This window comes from Gopherus flavomarginatus, chromosome 2 (genome assembly GCF_025201925.1).
Source record: "Gopherus flavomarginatus isolate rGopFla2 chromosome 2, rGopFla2.mat.asm, whole genome shotgun sequence".
In the NCBI taxonomy this organism is placed as follows: Eukaryota; Metazoa; Chordata; order Testudines; family Testudinidae; genus Gopherus; species Gopherus flavomarginatus.
Window position 1 is genome coordinate 102,206,774 of NC_066618.1, and position 18,280 is coordinate 102,225,053.

Genomic DNA, 18,280 nt, shown 5'->3' on the forward strand with positions numbered 1-18,280 from the left:
GACTACTTAGTCGCAAATCAACATGTTTAATAGTTACCAACCAATAAGGATCGACCTTTCACTTGGAAAATAACTATTATACAAATGGACAACATGATTTAATCATACTATGATTGAAAATGACAATTTAAGTTGCTTTCATTTAAATCAATTCACTCTGTACACGATACTCACTGCTGGGCCTTAGCTCTCCCTTTCACACAGCCTGATATCTACATTTGGGGCAGGCGAGAGGGCAGTCTTGCCTACTGAATCTTGGCAGCATCTTATGCTAGCAGTCAAATGATTTTGCAAGAAACTCCAGATTTGCTTTAACTGGGACTGCTCTTTAGATCAGTGTTTTTCAAACTGTGGGTTGGGACCCCAAAGTGGGTCAAGAATGTTCCAACGGGGCTGGCAATGGGGTCTGGGGCCCAAGCCCGAGGCTACAGGTCCCCTGCCAGGGGCTGAAGCCCTTGGGCTTTGGTTCCCCTGCCCATGGTGGTGGGGCTCTGGCGGGCTTAGGCTTCGTGTCCCCGATCCTGGGGTCATGTAGTAATTTTGTTGTCAGAAGCGGGTCACAGTGCAATGAAATTTGAGAAACCCTGCTTTAGATCCATCCTCTCTTCCAGCCTCATCCTCACAGGCACTCAAAAGTCATGAAAAATCTTGCCAGTGGAAAAATGGCAGTATCAACCGTGGATTCAGCTATGCATAGTAGATGCTAGGGAAACTTTTATTCTCTTGGAAATGCCAGGACCTTGAAACCTGCTATGAATTATTGTATAACATTCCATTATTCCACAAAAGGGTACTAAATCTACAAACAAGCTAGTTCCCAAGCCTGGAGACATTATTTAACCAATTTTGCTTTATAATTAGTCAAGGTCACAAACTGATACATCACTGAAGAAACTGACCTTGAATATTTTAGTGAGACATTATGTATAAAAAACAAATGTCTTACTCTTCTGCCAACGTACAGCTGTAACGATTAAAACATACATTTGAAGCAGTGGTTTTCAACCCATGGTCCTTGGACTATTTCTAAGATTTCCTAAGAGGTCCGCAAATGTAAAAAGGCTGAAAACCACTGACTTGAAAGGTACTCTTTCCTTACCTCACCACAGTACTCAGAGATGAATTCATTCTTCTGTACAGGATCTTTGATGAAAATTCCCCAGCCTGCCACATCTGAAGGTGCTAACAGCAGATGCTAGAGAAGGGGAGAAACAAGAAATGTATCATCTGACTCAGGGGCGGCTCTAGGGATTTTGCCGCCTCAAGCACAGCAGGCAGGCTGCCTCCGGCGGTTTGCCTGCGGAGGGTCCGCTGATCCGGCAGCTTCGGCAGACCCTCCGCAGGCATGCCTGCAACCAGCGAACCATCCGCAGGCAGCCTGCCTGCCGCCCTCGCGGCGCCGGCAAGAGTGCCCCCCGCGGCTTCCCGCCCCAAGCACTCGCTTGGCATGCAGGGGCCTGGAGTCACCCTGATCTGACTTGGTTTTTCTGGAATGTTCAACTTAAATGATAAACATACATAGTCATTAACATTTGGGAAGGGGGGAGGTGGAGGGAGAAGGAAGGTGCACATAAAAAAGACCAGACACAGTGCTAATGAAAAAAACATTCCAGGGTAGAAACTGCTTACAAATCCAAGTATTTCTCGTAAATGACCACTTTATGGACAGAGGGTCTGAAAGTGAAAAATAAGACCACCACTAACTGACTGTACTATTGGGTGTCTGGGAAGTGGGCGGGCAAAGCCCGCCCACTGCTAAAGGATCCACCCCCAGCCTAAGGGGAGGACCCACAGGACCACAGAACCCACTGATTACGGGGGAAATCCAAGTAAAAAGACACATGCAAAACTGTCCGTCTGTACTAAAGGCCTTCAGATCAGAATATTTAAAAAAAAAAAAATTGAGATTTTTAAGATTGCAGAAGTCTGCTTGTACAACTGCAATATTTACCACTTCAATATTAATCTGATTATGGAAACCATGAACCAGTGCTTTAAAAATGCATATTTTTTTCAGCCTACAAAAGGTGATGCTCAGCTTAAGTTCACATATTTTGCACACAAGTTAGTACTGAAGAAAACAGTAGATGTTCCATTCCATAGTGGCACAAGTTGCATAAGGAGCTGTACAAAGAGGACTAAAGTAGCACATAACTCAGAATGGCAAAGTAGGTGGAAACTACTTTCCCATTGAGGCTAGTCTCTCTCTTTTTCTTGGCCACAAAAAAAGCCACAGCAGAGTCCAAACTCCAGTGCACTGGGGACTTTTTGGCATGAAAACAATATTAGGCACCTCCCCTCATTGTTCACATGATGTAAAAAGGCAAAAACAGTGGAGATGGGAAGATGTGTGTAGAAAGATAAGCATATACACCTTTTTGGATCCCCTCTGAATGCTGCAGTTCTTGCAAGAAACATTTTTGCTGTCCCAGTGATCGGCTGCTCCACATGTCAGACAGAGGTCTGGATCACATTCACGTACAGCCAGATAGCATGGACACTGCTTAGTGTTGCACTGTGCTTTGCAGCGGCATCCAGGAAACCTGTTTTGGCCTTTAAAGGAAAGAAAAATAAACAAGTAAATGTAAAAAAAGGATCACAGTTCAGGTGCTAAAGTTTAGCAAAAATACACTGATTCCTTGCTCCAGATGTTTCAATTCCCCAATACTTAAGGTTAATACAAAGTGAACGGAATCAGGCAGGGTGACTATGCAGCCTGCAGCTGTGTGCCTCCCAGCCAGGTTGACAGACTCAGGCTAGTGCTCTAAAAATAACTATGTAGGCAGCACTTTGACATTGCAGCTTGAGCTCTGAAGCCTAGGGAGGGGTGTGGGCTTCACAGCCTGAGCTCCAGCCTAAGCTGCAACCTCCAAGTATATCTATAGAGCTATTTTTGGAGCACTAGCCTGAGCCAGTTGACCTACGCCAGGAGGCTCATTACCATAGGCTGAGTAGACATACTCTAAGGGTGTTTTCTCTGCAATCTTCTACTGAACGAAGCAGTGCTCGCCCTATGCACTAGTTTTGAGATTCTCCCTTTAAACAGAGGGATGGTAAGTTTCTTTACACAGGCTTTATATTCAAGAATAACCAACTCACTGCTCCTTAATGCCCCCGTCCTGCATTCATTTAAACACGTTTCACTATAAGCACAGTCTTATTAAAATCTGCACCTTAAGTATAAGCAGCAAAGAGTCCTGAAGCACCTTATAGACTAACAGACATATTGAAGCATGAGCTTTCGTGGGTGAATACCCAGTTTGTCGGATGCATGCTCCAATACGTCTGTTAGTCTATAAGGTGCCACAGGACTCTGCTGCTTCTACAGATCCAGACTAACACAACTACCCCTCTGATACTTGACACCTTAAGTAAGTATTTCAAAGCCATTTAGATGTTGCTGTACTTGGTGTTGTTAATGTTTAACTTATTTAGCGATTTTTGTATCTTTATAAATTCTGAAAAGAACCAGGAAGCCAGGGTACGGGTGTGTGTATGCCCTTGTTTCTTACCTTAGAAATATCAGTAAGGAAAAGTGTGTTTTTTTCTGGTTTTGCTGGAGGACCACTTGGAGGCAGAGGATTTATTTTGAGCTTTCAACTCCCTACTTGAATGGGTGAGGGTGCTGAATTTATAATGAAAACTCTATTCAAAGTGTAATTAGCCATTAAAGTTAAACAGGAGTTAAGACAACCAAAGAGATGTAAGCAGACTAAAAAGCACTTTCACTCCTTACTTGTAATGTCATCATTTATGGTTCTGGTCACCTACATATAACCTGAAATAATGCTTTTTTTTTTTTTTTTTTTTTTAAAGGGGGGGCACAAGAGAAAGAAAAAACCTCTCTTAAAGGCGGCCTGGAAAGTTTTCAATGTCAAAAAACAGCAAAAAATGGCAAAAGCTCATTGTTTTGCCCTTTGTAGGCCTTTTATTTAATATCAGCAAATTTGTGTCTACCAATGACACTAGTCTATGAAAAGACACTCAATTGCAGATGCCTTCCAAAATTACTTACATTCTGAGCTGCACTGACAAAACTTCTCACAAAAGTTCTGAGCAATTACACAAGGACATGAGCTGTCACAAGGCTGACGAGGATGATCACATGGCTGGTAGTTGTAAACATGATTAGATGACCCATCTGAATAAAAATAGTAATAATTTGAAAAGATTAAGAATGAGAGAACTTTAAATTTGTTTAACCAAAAATTTCAAATGGGAAGTCCCGTCTTAAAATTCACTTAAACAAAAAAGGCCTATCAAACCTACTCTTCTCAAAGTATTAATAATAGAAAAGTACACGAAAGAAAAATTGTGGCATTAACAAGATGTATGTTAACTTAATTACTGAATTGCTTGCTTGCTGTTGCACCTCACCCCTCATATTATTAATCTGTAGTGTATTTAGAACCTAAGAGCTCGTCTACAGTGGGAATTGAGGAGCAGAACTATAGCTGTATAATTACTAGCATAGGCACTGACTGCATGGATGCTCCAGGGCTGGAGCAACCACAGACAAAAAAAAAACGGAGCAGGTGCTGAGCACCCACCAGCAGCCACCACCTTCCTCCCCCAACTCCTGCCTACCTGTGGCCCCCCACCGATCAACTCCTCCCCTACCCACCCACCCCAGGATGCCTTGGAACAGTTGTTCAGCAGCATGCAGTAGGAGTTGGGAGAGGGAGGAGTGGGGACAGGGCACGCTTGTGGGCAGAAAGAGCTGAGTAGGGGTGGAGCAGGGGGTGAAGAGGTGGGGCCTAGGGTGGAGCTGGGGTTGAGTGCCCCTATGGAAAATTAGAAGCCAGCACCTGTGAACACTATAGCTCTGTATGTGAACGATCTAGACCAGTGGTAGGCAACCTGCAGACCACATGCGGCCGATCAGGCCACATGCAGCCCATCAGGGTAATCTGCTGGCAGGCCACCAGACAGTTTGTTTGCATTTGCACAGCTGCCCACAGCTCCCAGTGGCCACAGTTCACTGTTCCCAGCCAATGGAAGCTGCGGGAAGTGGTGCGGGCCACAGGGATGTGCTGGCTGCTGCTTCTTGCAGCTCCCATTGGCTGGGAATGGCAAACTGTGGCCACTGAGAGCTGCGAGCAGCCATGCAAATGGAAGCAAACTGTTGGGCAGCCTGCTAGTGGATTACCCTGATGGGCCGTGTGTGGCCCGCAGGCTGCCCCCACTGATCTAAACTAAGGTCATTTTTATTCCACAAGAGGAATTATACTGCTTAGCAATACCCATACAATTATACCGCTATATTTCTGCTGGTCAATTTCCCTGTGATAAGTCCTAGGCTCTTGAAAGCAGGCATTGTGTCTCTCACTTTATCTGTAGAGCAGCTAATAAACTTTGGGTGCTATATAAATTAATATCTGCCTTCAATCCACTAGCACTTATGCTGGTTTAGGTGTATTTGTATAATGTTATATCTGTTTCAGATAACAACCAAGCAGCGCAAAAAAAAAAAAAAAAAAAAAAAATCCACTGCTGAACAGATTATTCTTTAATCAAAGTCTCTCCCATCCCCACAAATTTGTAGAGCATCTTGCAAAATAAAAAACAGAAAACCCACACAAATGCAGCTCATCACAATAAGAGTTGTGCTGTGTTATTTGCACTATAACAAGGCCTGCCTAACGTGTTATGAATTCATTGCCTCCTTCCTATTTAGTTTTATTTTCTTTTAAAATATGCAAAGCTTTTTCTGAACAGCTGCATAAACAATGTGGAATATCCGCTGTCCCTGCTATATCAGTAATGTATGGTTACTATTCTTCAGTCTCCTTGTGACCCCTGACTCCCCATGAAAAGTATAAAATGGCCTAACATTCAGAAAACATTAGTAGGATCTTAAAAATTCAGGACAAAGTTGAATGGAAAGATGCTAACCCTTTTTCAGCTGTATCTTTCTGCAATGAGCAGCCCACAACCTGCAAAAACACAAAACAAACAAGAAGGTTGACAGGAACTCCTCCTGTACTGGGCTGGAGAATGTAGCTGCAGTTCTAGGTACCTACAAAATCACTTAACTGGGAAAGTCTTCTGTAACAAGAATTCCTAAACCACCTACATCGAAGTTTTACAGAAGAACCTCCACACTAGCCCAGTTTACTGCTAAAATCTGGTGACATCAATGTGCTTGAGGCGATTTACAATCTACTAAAAATTATGTTAGAAACCAGTCTTTTTAATTTTGCTTTAAAGCTGGAGTTCCAAGATATTGTTTCTTTAGCAGTTAAAACTTACTGAACTACCAACTTTCACCATAATAAAAAGTTAAATCATTTGCAGCCAGGATTTCCTACCTTTATATTCCCAAGGAGTTAATTCATACGTTTAAATACAGACATTAAATTTCTATTGTTTGTGACTATGGGACAGGCTGTCAATTTGCTTCTGTATAGATCTCCATTTCTAGAGAGAGTTAATTATTGTAACTGGTCCACGTAATGCAGAGTGTTGTGTGTAGTGAGAAATTCTCATGGTAGATTCAAATGTTTAAGGAACAGAACCATGAATCTGCATTTCTTTCCAATGCCTATAAACACCCAGAAGTTCTTCTTTCCAAGCTTAGATACATTTAAATATATGTTTAAGCAAATAGGAACTTCTACCTGTTAATTTCCTTTCTGCATAGCATTACATCAAATTGGATTCTAATGGATTACTGCTTTTTCCTCCTGTGTACCCAACAGCTTTAACCAAACACAACATGATTAAACATTAAATGTGTGTTAACCTGTTCTCCATCCAATTCAGTAGACTCTTGTCAAGGTAACTACGAGACTCAAGAGTTCAGGTTCTTAATTTCTTCGGATTTATAACTTTTCTTTAAAAAAATGTTATACAAAAACAGATTTAATTCCTTTTCAAGGTGGGTCACTCCAAGCAGGTATAACACTGAAGTAAAAGGTTATAAACAGGTAAAAATTCCTATATCTGCACTGTATTACTTCAATTAAGAGATACAGAACCTCTCTAGAACTCTGCTTCCCAACTACTTGAAGGAAGAAATAAGATTTCAAGTCAGAAAATTTACTATACCTCACATGATTATGTTACATTCGCCAAACACTGCAGACAAATTAAATGTAGAAAAGACTACACAACTGAATACTTCTGCCACAGAAGCTTTCCTTCTTTTGGCCCAAGATGACAATATGGATTAGTAGTATGCCAAATTCCCTACCGGTAATGGAAGATTTTCATAGATAAGACTCATGAATGCACAACTTAAATCAGACCTTTGATCATTACAAAGTGTTTATGAATTAAGTGCTTCTCCAATTCTAACAAAGTAACATAGCGTATATACTCGTTCATTAGCCCATTCGTTTATAAGCTTTCCCCTCTCCTCCCCGTAATATGGTTAGGTAAAAATAGCAAAAACTATATGACGCTTTCATAAGCTGACCCTATATTTCAGGGGCTGGCAAACTTTGGCTCCTGGCCTGTTAGGGTAAGCCATTAGAAGGCCTGGATGTTTTGTTTACTTGGAGTGTCTGCAGGCACAGAGCCCCTCAGTTCCTAGTGTCTGCAGTTTGCCGCTCCCATTGGCTGGGAACAGCGAACCGTAGCCACAGGGAGCTGAGGGACTCCATGCTTGCAGACGCTCCAGGTAAACAATGGATTAAATACTCAATTCAATGATTCCATAGAGTTTAAAATCATCAAATTTTGGTGTAAACCCATTTATAAGCCGACCCCCACTCTTTGATGCGTCACTTTTACACAAAAAATGTTCAGTTTCTGAACAAGTATATACGGTACTAATGTCCTGCAAAGGTCCAAGGCGTGCCACCTCCTTTCTAAAGGCGCACTAGATTTCATAGAAAATTTGGCAAGGAGATGAATTAAAATGAAAGATTAACACTTTGGCCAAGAAGATCAAAATCAAAATAACTTTACGTGGTAGAAAATTAGATATGGAAGTTGTGATGAATTATGCCAGCTCACTGACTCTTCTGAAGGAGACATCGGCCACCAAAACAGTACTCTGAAAGTTAAGGATTAAACGTATATTGTGACTATGAGTTCAGAGGGGGAATTAAAAATGACATTTAGGGACCAACTGAACGCTTCAACATGGGCCAACTGGGATAACTAGAGGTCTGACTAGTGCTCTTTGATATTGGTGACGGGTGGCAACATAAACCCTATTAGCATGGTGGCTTTCAGAAACTGAATGACTAAGAGGTAGAAGGTTGCCTGGAAGCACTTTAATGGCCTCAATGAGTGACATACTGGGGATAGGACAAGTGGTGGGGGTGAGAGATTTCTCACCAGTAATTCTATTTGTTATCTCTTCTCCCTACTCAGCAACAGAAGACAATGTTGAATTTTCAACTACCAGGAAGCGAAGAGGCAAAAGTGTCAAGTGGGAGATTTCCACAGCAAAGTAGTAGTAGGATAGTATAAAATAGAGGAACTGCAAGTGATGTTTCCCGTGGGATGTAGGATGGAATAAATACTGGACCATGACAAACAAACAATTACTAGTGAGTAATTTCCTCTTACTGTACATGCCATTTCTCCCATTTTCCCCAGTAATAGTCAGGAGGTGTTACAAACATCAAGCCAGATGAGGTAGGCTTACCAAGAAGTGGTACTTGGAGAATCTTTCAGGCAAGAGCAATTTCAGTATATAAATACACGTTGGAAGATGAGAAAGCATTCACAAGCGTTGTTCCTAAATCCAGGTATCAGGAACAATAGGCCAATTACTGATGTCGGATCTCCAACAAAGTGGGAGACAAACTGATCTCTACATCTGGTTCCTGCCTGCCTGCACATTTAATAACTGAATGCTTCTGGGTTATGTTCACTTCTGATTACTGAAATCATTTGTCAAATATGTTGACCTTTCTGGCTAAAAATCCAGAAGATGCTGACATCAACTGGATAGCAGCTATAGACATTTCTGGGGAAACTGCTAAAATCTGTCCCCAGTAAAGGCATGAGGACAACACTGAATCTGTCTCAAGTTCAGAAATGAAAATTCAACTGGTATATGTAGTTAGATCTGTTGGAAAAGTAGGTTTTTGCTTTTCTGCTTTTGTTCTCATTAGACTCCTTAAAGATGCTGTGTCTAGACTCGCTCTAAAGATGCAGCCTTTTACAGGGGAATGCAAGTAATTTGGGTCAAGATATCACCCACACTGCTTGCCAGGGCACGATGATACTTAAGATGCCTTTGGACAAGATCCTCAGTATCCTTGGCAGAATAATATACAAAAGCTATAGCTAGGTGCTGTGAAGAACCAATCCCTGAAGAATAAGGACAGAAAGAAGAACTGAAATGAAATCTATCTGGATAGAAAATATTCAAGAATATTTCTTCATTTAAGTGTAGTCTAAGAAATGAAGTCAAGTCCTATTTTATGAGGGAAAACTCATTACAGCTGATTATTAATCCGGTGAGATCAGAGGGAGATTGATAATTATTTCATTCATATCAACTAGATATGGATGTAAGCACATGAGAATGAATGACTAAAGTACCAATTTCTCTCCTCTCAGCAAATAGTCACATTCTTTTGAGTTGGTGGAATTGTTGCTCTTTATTGAAGTTGTTAAACTGGTTGTCTCTAATACAGAGCTGTCTTCTTGGTTTAATTAGTAAGAATAGTTTTTACAAACTGTTGGGCTGCAGAGATGGTACATAAAAAGACACCTCAGGATAACTGAAGTTATTAGGCCCCTACAACAGAGGTGTAAAAAAAAAAAAAAAAAAAAAAAGAGAAAAAAGTTTTCCTCTCTCGTTAGCACAGCATTATCAGAAATCTAAAAGACTTTGGCGTAGTAAGGAGAAAAGGAAACTGCTCTTAGCAATGAGTAGGCTGTATTTCCTACTAGGCTTTCTATTCTTTAAGCAGACTGGGATGCTAAGATGGTGTGGGAACCCGAAGCTGCAGGAAGTTAAGTTTGGTAGTGCTCATGTGGAGTAAACAATAGCAGTTTAGCTTGCAAGACAGTTTCAGCATATTGGTAAAGGGGCCACCCAGACTGAACAGAAAGCTTAATGAAAAAGTGCTACCAAGTCAGGTAGGAAAGATGTTACAAACTGAGCCTGCTGCTGCTTATTCTCCTCTACGAATTGAGTTCTCCTTCAGAACGATGGTGCTTGTGAATGTAGGAAGCCACTATGAATTGTTCTTCAGGCTCTCTCCTGTCTTCTGGCAGAACGGAACTGGAGTGTGCAGCAGGCTCTGGAGAGCCTGCAATTGAAACCATGTCCCAAAATTAGGAGAGTCAGAGAAAGGTTGTTCAGCACAATTTAAGCAGTCTGGCTCCGGGACAGTAGATTCAGACTGGAAACAACATAAAGAACACTTTCTACCTCTTCAGAGTGTTTCAGCCACTTGTAAACCTCTAACTGCATCTCTCCCAAGAAGGCAGAGAAACAAGAAAACCATCATGAACAAGTGTGACAATATTGTTTTGCTTTACTCAAGATGCTTCTTACATAGGAGGAAAAGTAACCCATTAGTCTTTGAGCTGACATAGTAAAATGCAGAATCCAATGAGATGTTGTAAAAGCATTAAAGACACCCTGAAATCACTTATCATTGACACACTGGCAACCAGTCAGAAAGAACACATTGGTGTATAGCACTTCCCCACCCAATGAACCAGAACAACAGAGAAAACCAGAATGCAAAGCTAACAACATTCCTAAACAGAGCTGCCAACTGTCCAGTTTGGCTGGACAATTTCAGATTTTGAAAATCTTGCCCACTAAATGCCTCAGAACAGTTGAGAGCTATGAAGCAGAGGGAGCAATGGTACTATTGTGATCTGAACAGAGCAGGACCGCTTCTAGCTGCTCACTGACCCCCTTTTCTACCCTGGTTTGATTGTCTCTACACTACAAGCAGTCAGTTCATTTTATCACTGTTGCAGCGTCTGCACAAAGATCAATGAAAGGCTCTCCTTGAGCAAGAAGACTATGAAACAGGTAGACAGGAGCCAGGAAAGTAATAGGGATTAATTGCTGGAAAAAGTAGGGGGAGGGGAGAAACGCAGCCATTCAGGAAATATAGAAAGAAAAAGTTTTCAAAGATCTATTGGCTACTGAGGGTTCTCTCTTCCTTTTTTCCTCTCACCCTTCTAGGAATAAAAACATTTACCAGAAGACGCACAGAACTGTCCCATGCTTGCGTTTCTGTTGGCCCACAGAGTTTTAGTTAAGAAATTCCCCATCAAAAGTGTTCACATGTTGCAAAGTAGATGGACAAGAAACAGCGGAAAGGGAGCATTTTAAAAAACTTTTAGAAAGTTAATTTTGGATGGGCCTTTTATATCCTCAGAAAGAGCCTTATAACAGCTTTCCTTATCACTTACTTATATCAATAAATGTAGATAAGTTGCCATATTATTTTTGTCTTGTACTGGAACTTTAGTAGATTCCCAGCATGGTTCTTCAACTAAGTATGTAGTTGGTAAATAAGCCAGAATGTCTGAGTCCATGTAGGTGATCAAGAATTGTTTTGTTTTTAAAGGGAGGATGTGTCTTACTTTTCCAGCATATTACAGGTTATTGCTTGTTTGAAGCATTACATTTTACCATACGGACAAAATCAGCATACTAATTTGCAGAACATCTTCTATTCACTACTGATTCAGACTATTATTGGGAAATGACATTATAGTCACATGACTTCACTGCTGAAGTGTTATTTCTAAAAAAAAAAATACCTCAACGAATCAAGGAATGTTGCCCAAAAAAATCTACTAAGTGGTAGTATCTTTTTTTTTTTTTTTAATTCAATAAAACCTAACCTATTCTACACCAATGTGAATTTTTGATTATTATAACATTGTCTGGAATAATGTGAATCTAACCCTAACTTGAATTTACTTGTTGCAATAAGCCTATAAGCACCTGTGAAAAACTTGACTATTTATAAAGGTAGAACAGGGGTTTGTTTTATTTTGTTTTTGAGAAATTGGACAATTTTGTTTCATTGATGTTCTTTGAAAGCAAAGGAATAAAGAGAAGAAATAAGCAGCCTTTTCTTTCAAAGACCTTACTTGTATACTGCTGGTTCAATAAGTCTCCTTTGGCAATGGTTCTCAAGCAAGGGTCAGGGGGTCCGCCAAGCAGGGCTGGCATTAAATTGCTGGGTCCCAGAGCAGAAGGCCAAAGCCCAACCTCATGGGGTTGAGGCCTGGGGCCCCACGGTGACAGCTGAAGTTGAATCCCTGGCAACTTAGCTTCATGGGGTCCCTGGTGGCATGGGGCCCCAGACAGTTGTCCTCCTTGCTACCCCTTAACACTGGTCCTGGCTTTTATGTGCGTAAAAACAGTTATGGCACAAGTGGGCCGTGGAGTTTTTACAGCATGTTGGGGGAGCTCAGAAAGAAAAAAGGTTGAGAACTCCTGTCCTATGGGTTATCATGTTTAGCTTCTAAGGTTATTTATTAACAGATTTACCTGTGCTTCCTCTTCTTCTTTCTTGGAGGAGTATCAACATCTTCAGCAGGAACTGGAGCAATAATACTAGATTCTTTTACTCTAAACTCATACACCTAGCAAGAGATACCATAACATATATCTCACTGATAGAAAATAAAGCTTTCTATTATGTTAGAATGATTTCCTCCAACACCTTACAAATTATAACAAGCCACAAAATTTCTTCTCTTTATAGATATGTCTCTTATTTTATCTGATTTGATCTTAAATGATCAAATAAAAATAACTGTGTATTTTAAACTGTATGATACATTCAAATCACTAAAATTCATTGTACAAATTTTTAAAAATCAGAAAAGACAGGGTTCTCAGGAAAACCAAGTTGGTTAATAAATTCTCTTATAATAAGAAGAAGAATGAGTATTAACATATTTTCTATCCAGTTTTGAAAATGGCATGCTGCCACCTAAATAAGCAATTTTCACTTCTTACCTGCCTGCATGTTTTGGTCCCAATTAATCTAGCAATTGCACAGAAGTTATCATAGTAGGTGCCAATGAGAACTCTGAACATCGAGGCTTCTGCACCACTCCATTCCACATTCTCAGGAGGCTCAATATTTGGCTTCATCTTTATTGGTGTCTGACACCTGGAATTTGCCTCTGCAACATCAAGAGCACTCATAATTTAAGTTTCCATGACTCTTAAAAACATCAAGTTATGTGAACTGTAACAGAACAAAGTCCTGTTTTTTTTAAGTGAGAAGACACCACATACAGAAATTTTAACACATCTACAGACAGAAGCTATAATCAGACAGTGGGAAGAAATCAGGTAGCACAGTCTAGCTTCTGAAAGTATTCAGGAGACAGTGCTGAACAAATGAAGTTATTCTGAACTTTCATTATAAGGCTCTCTGTGATAAAGATACCATATCATATCTTCTAATTAAATTAAAAGTCCAAATATACCCAAAAATATGTGGCTTCTAAGGTTGCTTAATTATGGTTTGAGACCTCTCCTCACAAATCACAATTCATTTCCTATTAAAGCATTGACTGGCCTCACCAGAAGAACTGGATGTTTCATCTTTCTTCTCTTCTTCCTCTTTATCATTATTTTCACCTCCAGTTTCTGCTCCTGCTTCCCTGTCACTATCTGTGTCCTTTGATTCCAACACATTTATTGTTGGTGTGCTGGGCCTACTGGTGTTATTTGGAAGTCTTCCTCTTCGGCGGCCACCTGGGCGCTTTGGTGGCGTCTTTATTCGCTCAGCAGTCAGTGCAGCTGCAAACTCCTTTGCCCCTTCCTAAATAAAAAATAAGAGTCTTCAGTACGTGGGTTTGAAATGTTTTAATTTGAGGAGGAAGGAGGTGAGAATGGATCACTAGTCACTTAAAGCCAAAGCCTGCATAATTTACACAGCAGGTTTCAGATAAAATAACTATTTACATATTTTAAAATAAATCCAAAAATGTTTATCTACAATGCTTTTCAGTTGTCTCATGTTCATGATCTTTACTGTGTGCATCAATAAAGTACACACAGTTTGAGATCTCAATTTACTTAGCTTTGATATTAGTACCAAAATTCTATTTTCACTTAAAAAAATGAAAAAAAAAAAAAAACACTTTCATCTTTGATGATGGACAAATAAAAATTTTCCAGCATAAAGTCCATTGCCAAAAACAGAAATGTTGGGAACTGTTAAGGTGTTATAGCTAAAAAAAGTCTGGTATGACAGGGAAAGAGGATTACAGCATAGTATTTTCTCTGAGATGGATATGATTGAGCGAACGCATAGCAGGCCTGCACAACCTGCAGCCCACTGTGCGGCCCGCAGGCAAGCGGCAGGGTGGGGCTGCTGGGTTCGTCCTCTGCCCCGGGGGGGGGGGGAAGAAGGGGCTTCGCCTCACAGCCCTGCGCGCGCCGCACTCCAACCACCCTAACGGCCAGAACTGCACGTCTCTGTCTCCCGCTTCCCCCACCTGGCGTACAGCGGATGCATCACTTCCGGGACCCCCTGAGGTGGGAAGCACTGGCCACAAGGCAGAACCGGAAGTGCTGAGCGAGGGGAGGGTCACCCGGCCTGGGCTCGAGGCGTAACTCGGGAGGGCGGGGGGGACGGACTGGGCCAAGACATCCCCCCACAAATCCTCCCTTTGGTTGGGGGCGGGGCGGCTACTGCGCTGCTTGGTCCCAGGGCGGCCTCCATAGAGATCGGGGGCAGGTGGGTTTGAACTGTCTGTGGGTGGCTAGGAAATCCCCGGGGCAGAGGTAGGTGGGTGCGGGTGTGGGGCCTGCCCTGCCCCGACTGCTGCTGGATCCTATGCACCCAAGCCCCAGCTCCCAGGCCTGGGGAGGGGGAGAGACAGGGAGGTGCTGACAGACTGCAGGCACCATGTTCTAGGCCTGCGCCAGCTGCCCTGCCACTACTACAGGGAGCAACACATAGCCTCCCTCTCCCCCCACCCGCAACCTGGAAAGTGAGGCAGCAAAGTACCCCCTCCAGGTGCCCCTCCCAGTACACTCTCAAACCCCTCCCACACCCCCCAAATACTCCCTCCCAGTACACACACACACACCCCTCCAGCTCCCCCTTCAGCTATGTCCTGAAATATGGTAACCCTATACTGTTAGAGGTACATACTTTCGTATGAAATAATTCAACTTCCCAATTTGAACTTTGGCCTGGTCACTGGAGTCACTATCCTTACTTTTGTGAAAAGTGCTATGAAAGCTTTGACTGCAAGTTGCTAGCACCTAAATTTTACATCTTCATTAGCACAGTATCTTGTAACATCACGTGGGACACTAATCATCAGAGTTTCCTACAGCACTGCATATTATGTCTTGACTAGATTCATTTGACTACAAGCTTAAACTTTTTCAAACACTTGATTTTTATTTTTTGCTAAATAGAAAGTACAAAAAAACTCCCAACTCTCTATCTACCCAATGAAATAAGTTCTCTTACCAGATGCTGATAACAATGCTGTCCACAAGGTTTATTATCTAAGGCTGTTTCTGTATTCTTCCGTTTGTAAGTGTTAGGAGTTGCGTGGAATGCTGTAAAATAAAAATATTTCTCAAGTATTTTTAAATGTGTTTCATCAACAAATACTTGCAAAATTGAAAATTTATCTGAACTTCACCAAAACTGGCCTGATGGCAACCATGGTAACAGTGAAAGAAAAACCTAAATGGTATTTTATTTACCATTTAAAAAAAAAATGAATGGGCAAGTAAAATTGTGCAAAGCTGATAATTTATAGTATGTGTTTCCACCTATTCAGATCACCATCTTAAGTAAAAATGATTACCCTTTACTTACAAACACACACCCCCACCCACCCACCCAGGGGCAAAGTCCTGGGTTAGTTTTGTTTCCCCTGCCCTCTTTCAGACAGAGCATTGGTACTACCAGTGGGAGTCAAACTTCTTATTCAGGGACTCTCCATCAAGAACATGCTCCTTCCTGCTTCAAGACCAGGACAAATAATGGCTGACACCTAAGCAATCAATCCTGAATTTTACAATTATCAAAGATGTAATTTCCATTAAACATTTGGAACTTAAAGTGGGAGCAAATTTTTACTATACCCACTTCCAGGCCACTTCACACTGCTCTGAAAGTGTAAATATGCCTTAGTGTAGATGAGACTTCAGGGTTCACATAGATGCAAAATGAGATTTATTAATTCCCTTAACTGTTCCTTTGATGTCCAAAGACCACCTCAAAAGAACTCTTCACCACAGAAAAATACAATAAAAAAAAAAAAAGCCCTTTCGAATATCTTGACTTTCCTCTTTTTGCTGTAATTTCCTAAGTAGTGTGGGAAGCTTGCAGTTACACTGTCAATAGAACGTGTGTTCTAAATTATGCAAGTGCTTTTGAAAATTCCACATGCAGCCTGATGGTTATTCAATTAGTTCTCCGGTATTTGAGGGGAAAACTGAAATGACCTAATGTTTCCAATTTCTTTTTAAGAGGGTGTGCATGAAGATTAAATACCATCTCTGAGATCATCTTTATACATCATAAAAAAGCAAGGAAGAACACGCTTTTGTTCTGTGGTTCATCGTCAATATTTCAAGAGACATTCATATGATCATTTGTTCAAAAGATACTTAGCCCTCTTAACCACAGATCAGGGTCACCATGGAAGCATAATCTAGATAAGCTACCTCACGGATATCTTCTGTATTAGCTACGCCTGAACTGAACAAATATAGCCAGGAAGGAAGATAAAAATCAGCTCCTTTTCAGAGGAATCCAATGACAGAGGGGAAAAAATTGGTAAGAAACTGAATGTCACTTATATTTCCAGTGGGCTATTATACACAATGAAGAAAACGAATAGAGCGAGAATCAGGCTCTGAAAGGATAACTAGCCTCAATTTAACCTCTAGTATACATTGACTAATATTTACTTTTAAGGCTATTAAAGATCTTTTACAATTTTGCCATATTAACATAACTGCAGTGTTTACATTTCTCCCTCAATTTAGTATAGGGAAAATCTGAACAACATGAATTTTCAAGCAGCAATAGTTAAGATGTAAAAGCAACTGCTGTGCATTCACAAGATTGTATGTCAAGTCTCAACGGTAAGCAATTTAATTCCATAGTGAAAATCTGATACTCAGATTGCACAATTCTGAAGCACAAAAGGTAACAAATTTTAGACTATGGTCATACACCTCTACCCCGATTTAATGCTGTCCTTGGGAGCTAAAAAAATCTTACCACGTTATAGGTGAAACCGCGTTTTAATCGAACTGACTTTGATCTGCTGGAGTGCGCAGCCCCACTTCCCCTGGAGCACTGCTTTACTGCGTTATATCCGAATTCGTGTTATATCGGGTTAGAGGTGTACATACAGCAAAATATGGAGAAGAGTTTGAACTCAATATCACGAAGACTGAAACACTAAACATGCTGAGCCAGATCCTCAGCTGATGTAAATCGACAGCTCCAAAGACTAACACAGAACTGCACCAATTTACACCAGGACCTGCTATCCTCTTTGAAATTAGTGTAGTTCTAGGGTACTTTTTAATCCCACAACCTAAAAGGAATTGGTATATTTGGTTCCAATTTAAACCTAATAGTTAGCAATAAAGCCCAGTTGAGACTTAATAAGTACAATTTAAAAAAATAGTAATAATAATGGGAGGCAAGGGAGAGAGAACATTCATGAGACTCAGACTGTTCCCAAATACTTTGTATTGCTGCACGTAGGCTTTGTAATCTGATGTCTGAAATTGTGATTCTTAAGCACCGTAAGTCTTTACATTGCTGTATAATATCAAATAAAATATTAACAATACTATTTTAGTTAAAAAGTTCTTACCACCAGGAGTCCCAAATATGTTAAATAACTCCTTACCAAACACTATATTTAGAAGTAATAGCTGCATTGTTGAACTCTCAGTTACTAGGAAGTGCCAAAGTTCAGGATAAATGCACAACTTCAGCTCTGCCACCTTTAAAGTATGCATTATACTTAACTTTACCATTTCTTTTTCCTCTACATTGAAGTTTATAGCTTTAATATTGTATGTAGTTTCTGGAATGCATGCATGTATTCTACACCTATACATCCCTGATGTTTTGTACATTAAATATATGAAATATACACTCAAAGAAATCTTATACCTCAAAACATTTAATGCCAGAAGTTTTAAACATTATTTTTCAGTTTCTAAAAATAATGAAGGGAAGCAGGAAAACAGAAAGCAGTAACAGAGGAAAAGCAAGTCTTTCAGTATTTAAAATGTTTAGGGCTGAAAATATGGACTTTTTATTGTTCTGAAAGACTTGCTTTCTTCTATATTAACACTTTCTCCTCT

General features: G+C 40.6%; 1 protein-coding gene and 1 long non-coding RNA gene across 7 annotated transcripts in view; both read right to left on the minus strand.

Annotated features, from left to right (window-relative positions):
* LOC127043773 (uncharacterized) overlaps positions 1-18,280 on the minus strand; it is a 489,959-nt gene that overhangs the window by 395,112 nt on the left and 76,567 nt on the right. The gene's annotated exons all lie outside the window — the stretch shown is intronic.
* The window catches only part of EZH2 (enhancer of zeste 2 polycomb repressive complex 2 subunit), an 85,238-nt gene that overhangs the window by 4,034 nt on the left and 62,924 nt on the right, over positions 1-18,280 (minus strand). For 5 of the 6 annotated variants that reach the window (XM_050937697.1, XM_050937696.1, XM_050937698.1 and 2 more), the window contains 8 exons: positions 15,402-15,493; positions 13,493-13,733; positions 12,917-13,086; positions 12,443-12,537; positions 5,896-5,936; positions 4,016-4,141; positions 2,375-2,553; positions 1,100-1,195 (listed from right to left, as the gene is read on the minus strand). In XM_050937697.1, coding sequence (XP_050793654.1) covers positions 1,100-1,195; positions 2,375-2,553; positions 4,016-4,141; positions 5,896-5,936; positions 12,443-12,537; positions 12,917-13,086; positions 13,493-13,733; positions 15,402-15,493 — 1,040 coding nt within the window. Of the gene's footprint in view, positions 1-1,088; positions 1,196-2,374; positions 2,554-4,015; positions 4,142-5,895; positions 5,937-12,442; positions 12,538-12,916; positions 13,087-13,492; positions 13,734-15,401; positions 15,494-18,280 lie in introns of all 6 variants that reach the window. The other variant, XR_007772300.1, reaches the window with a different exon arrangement.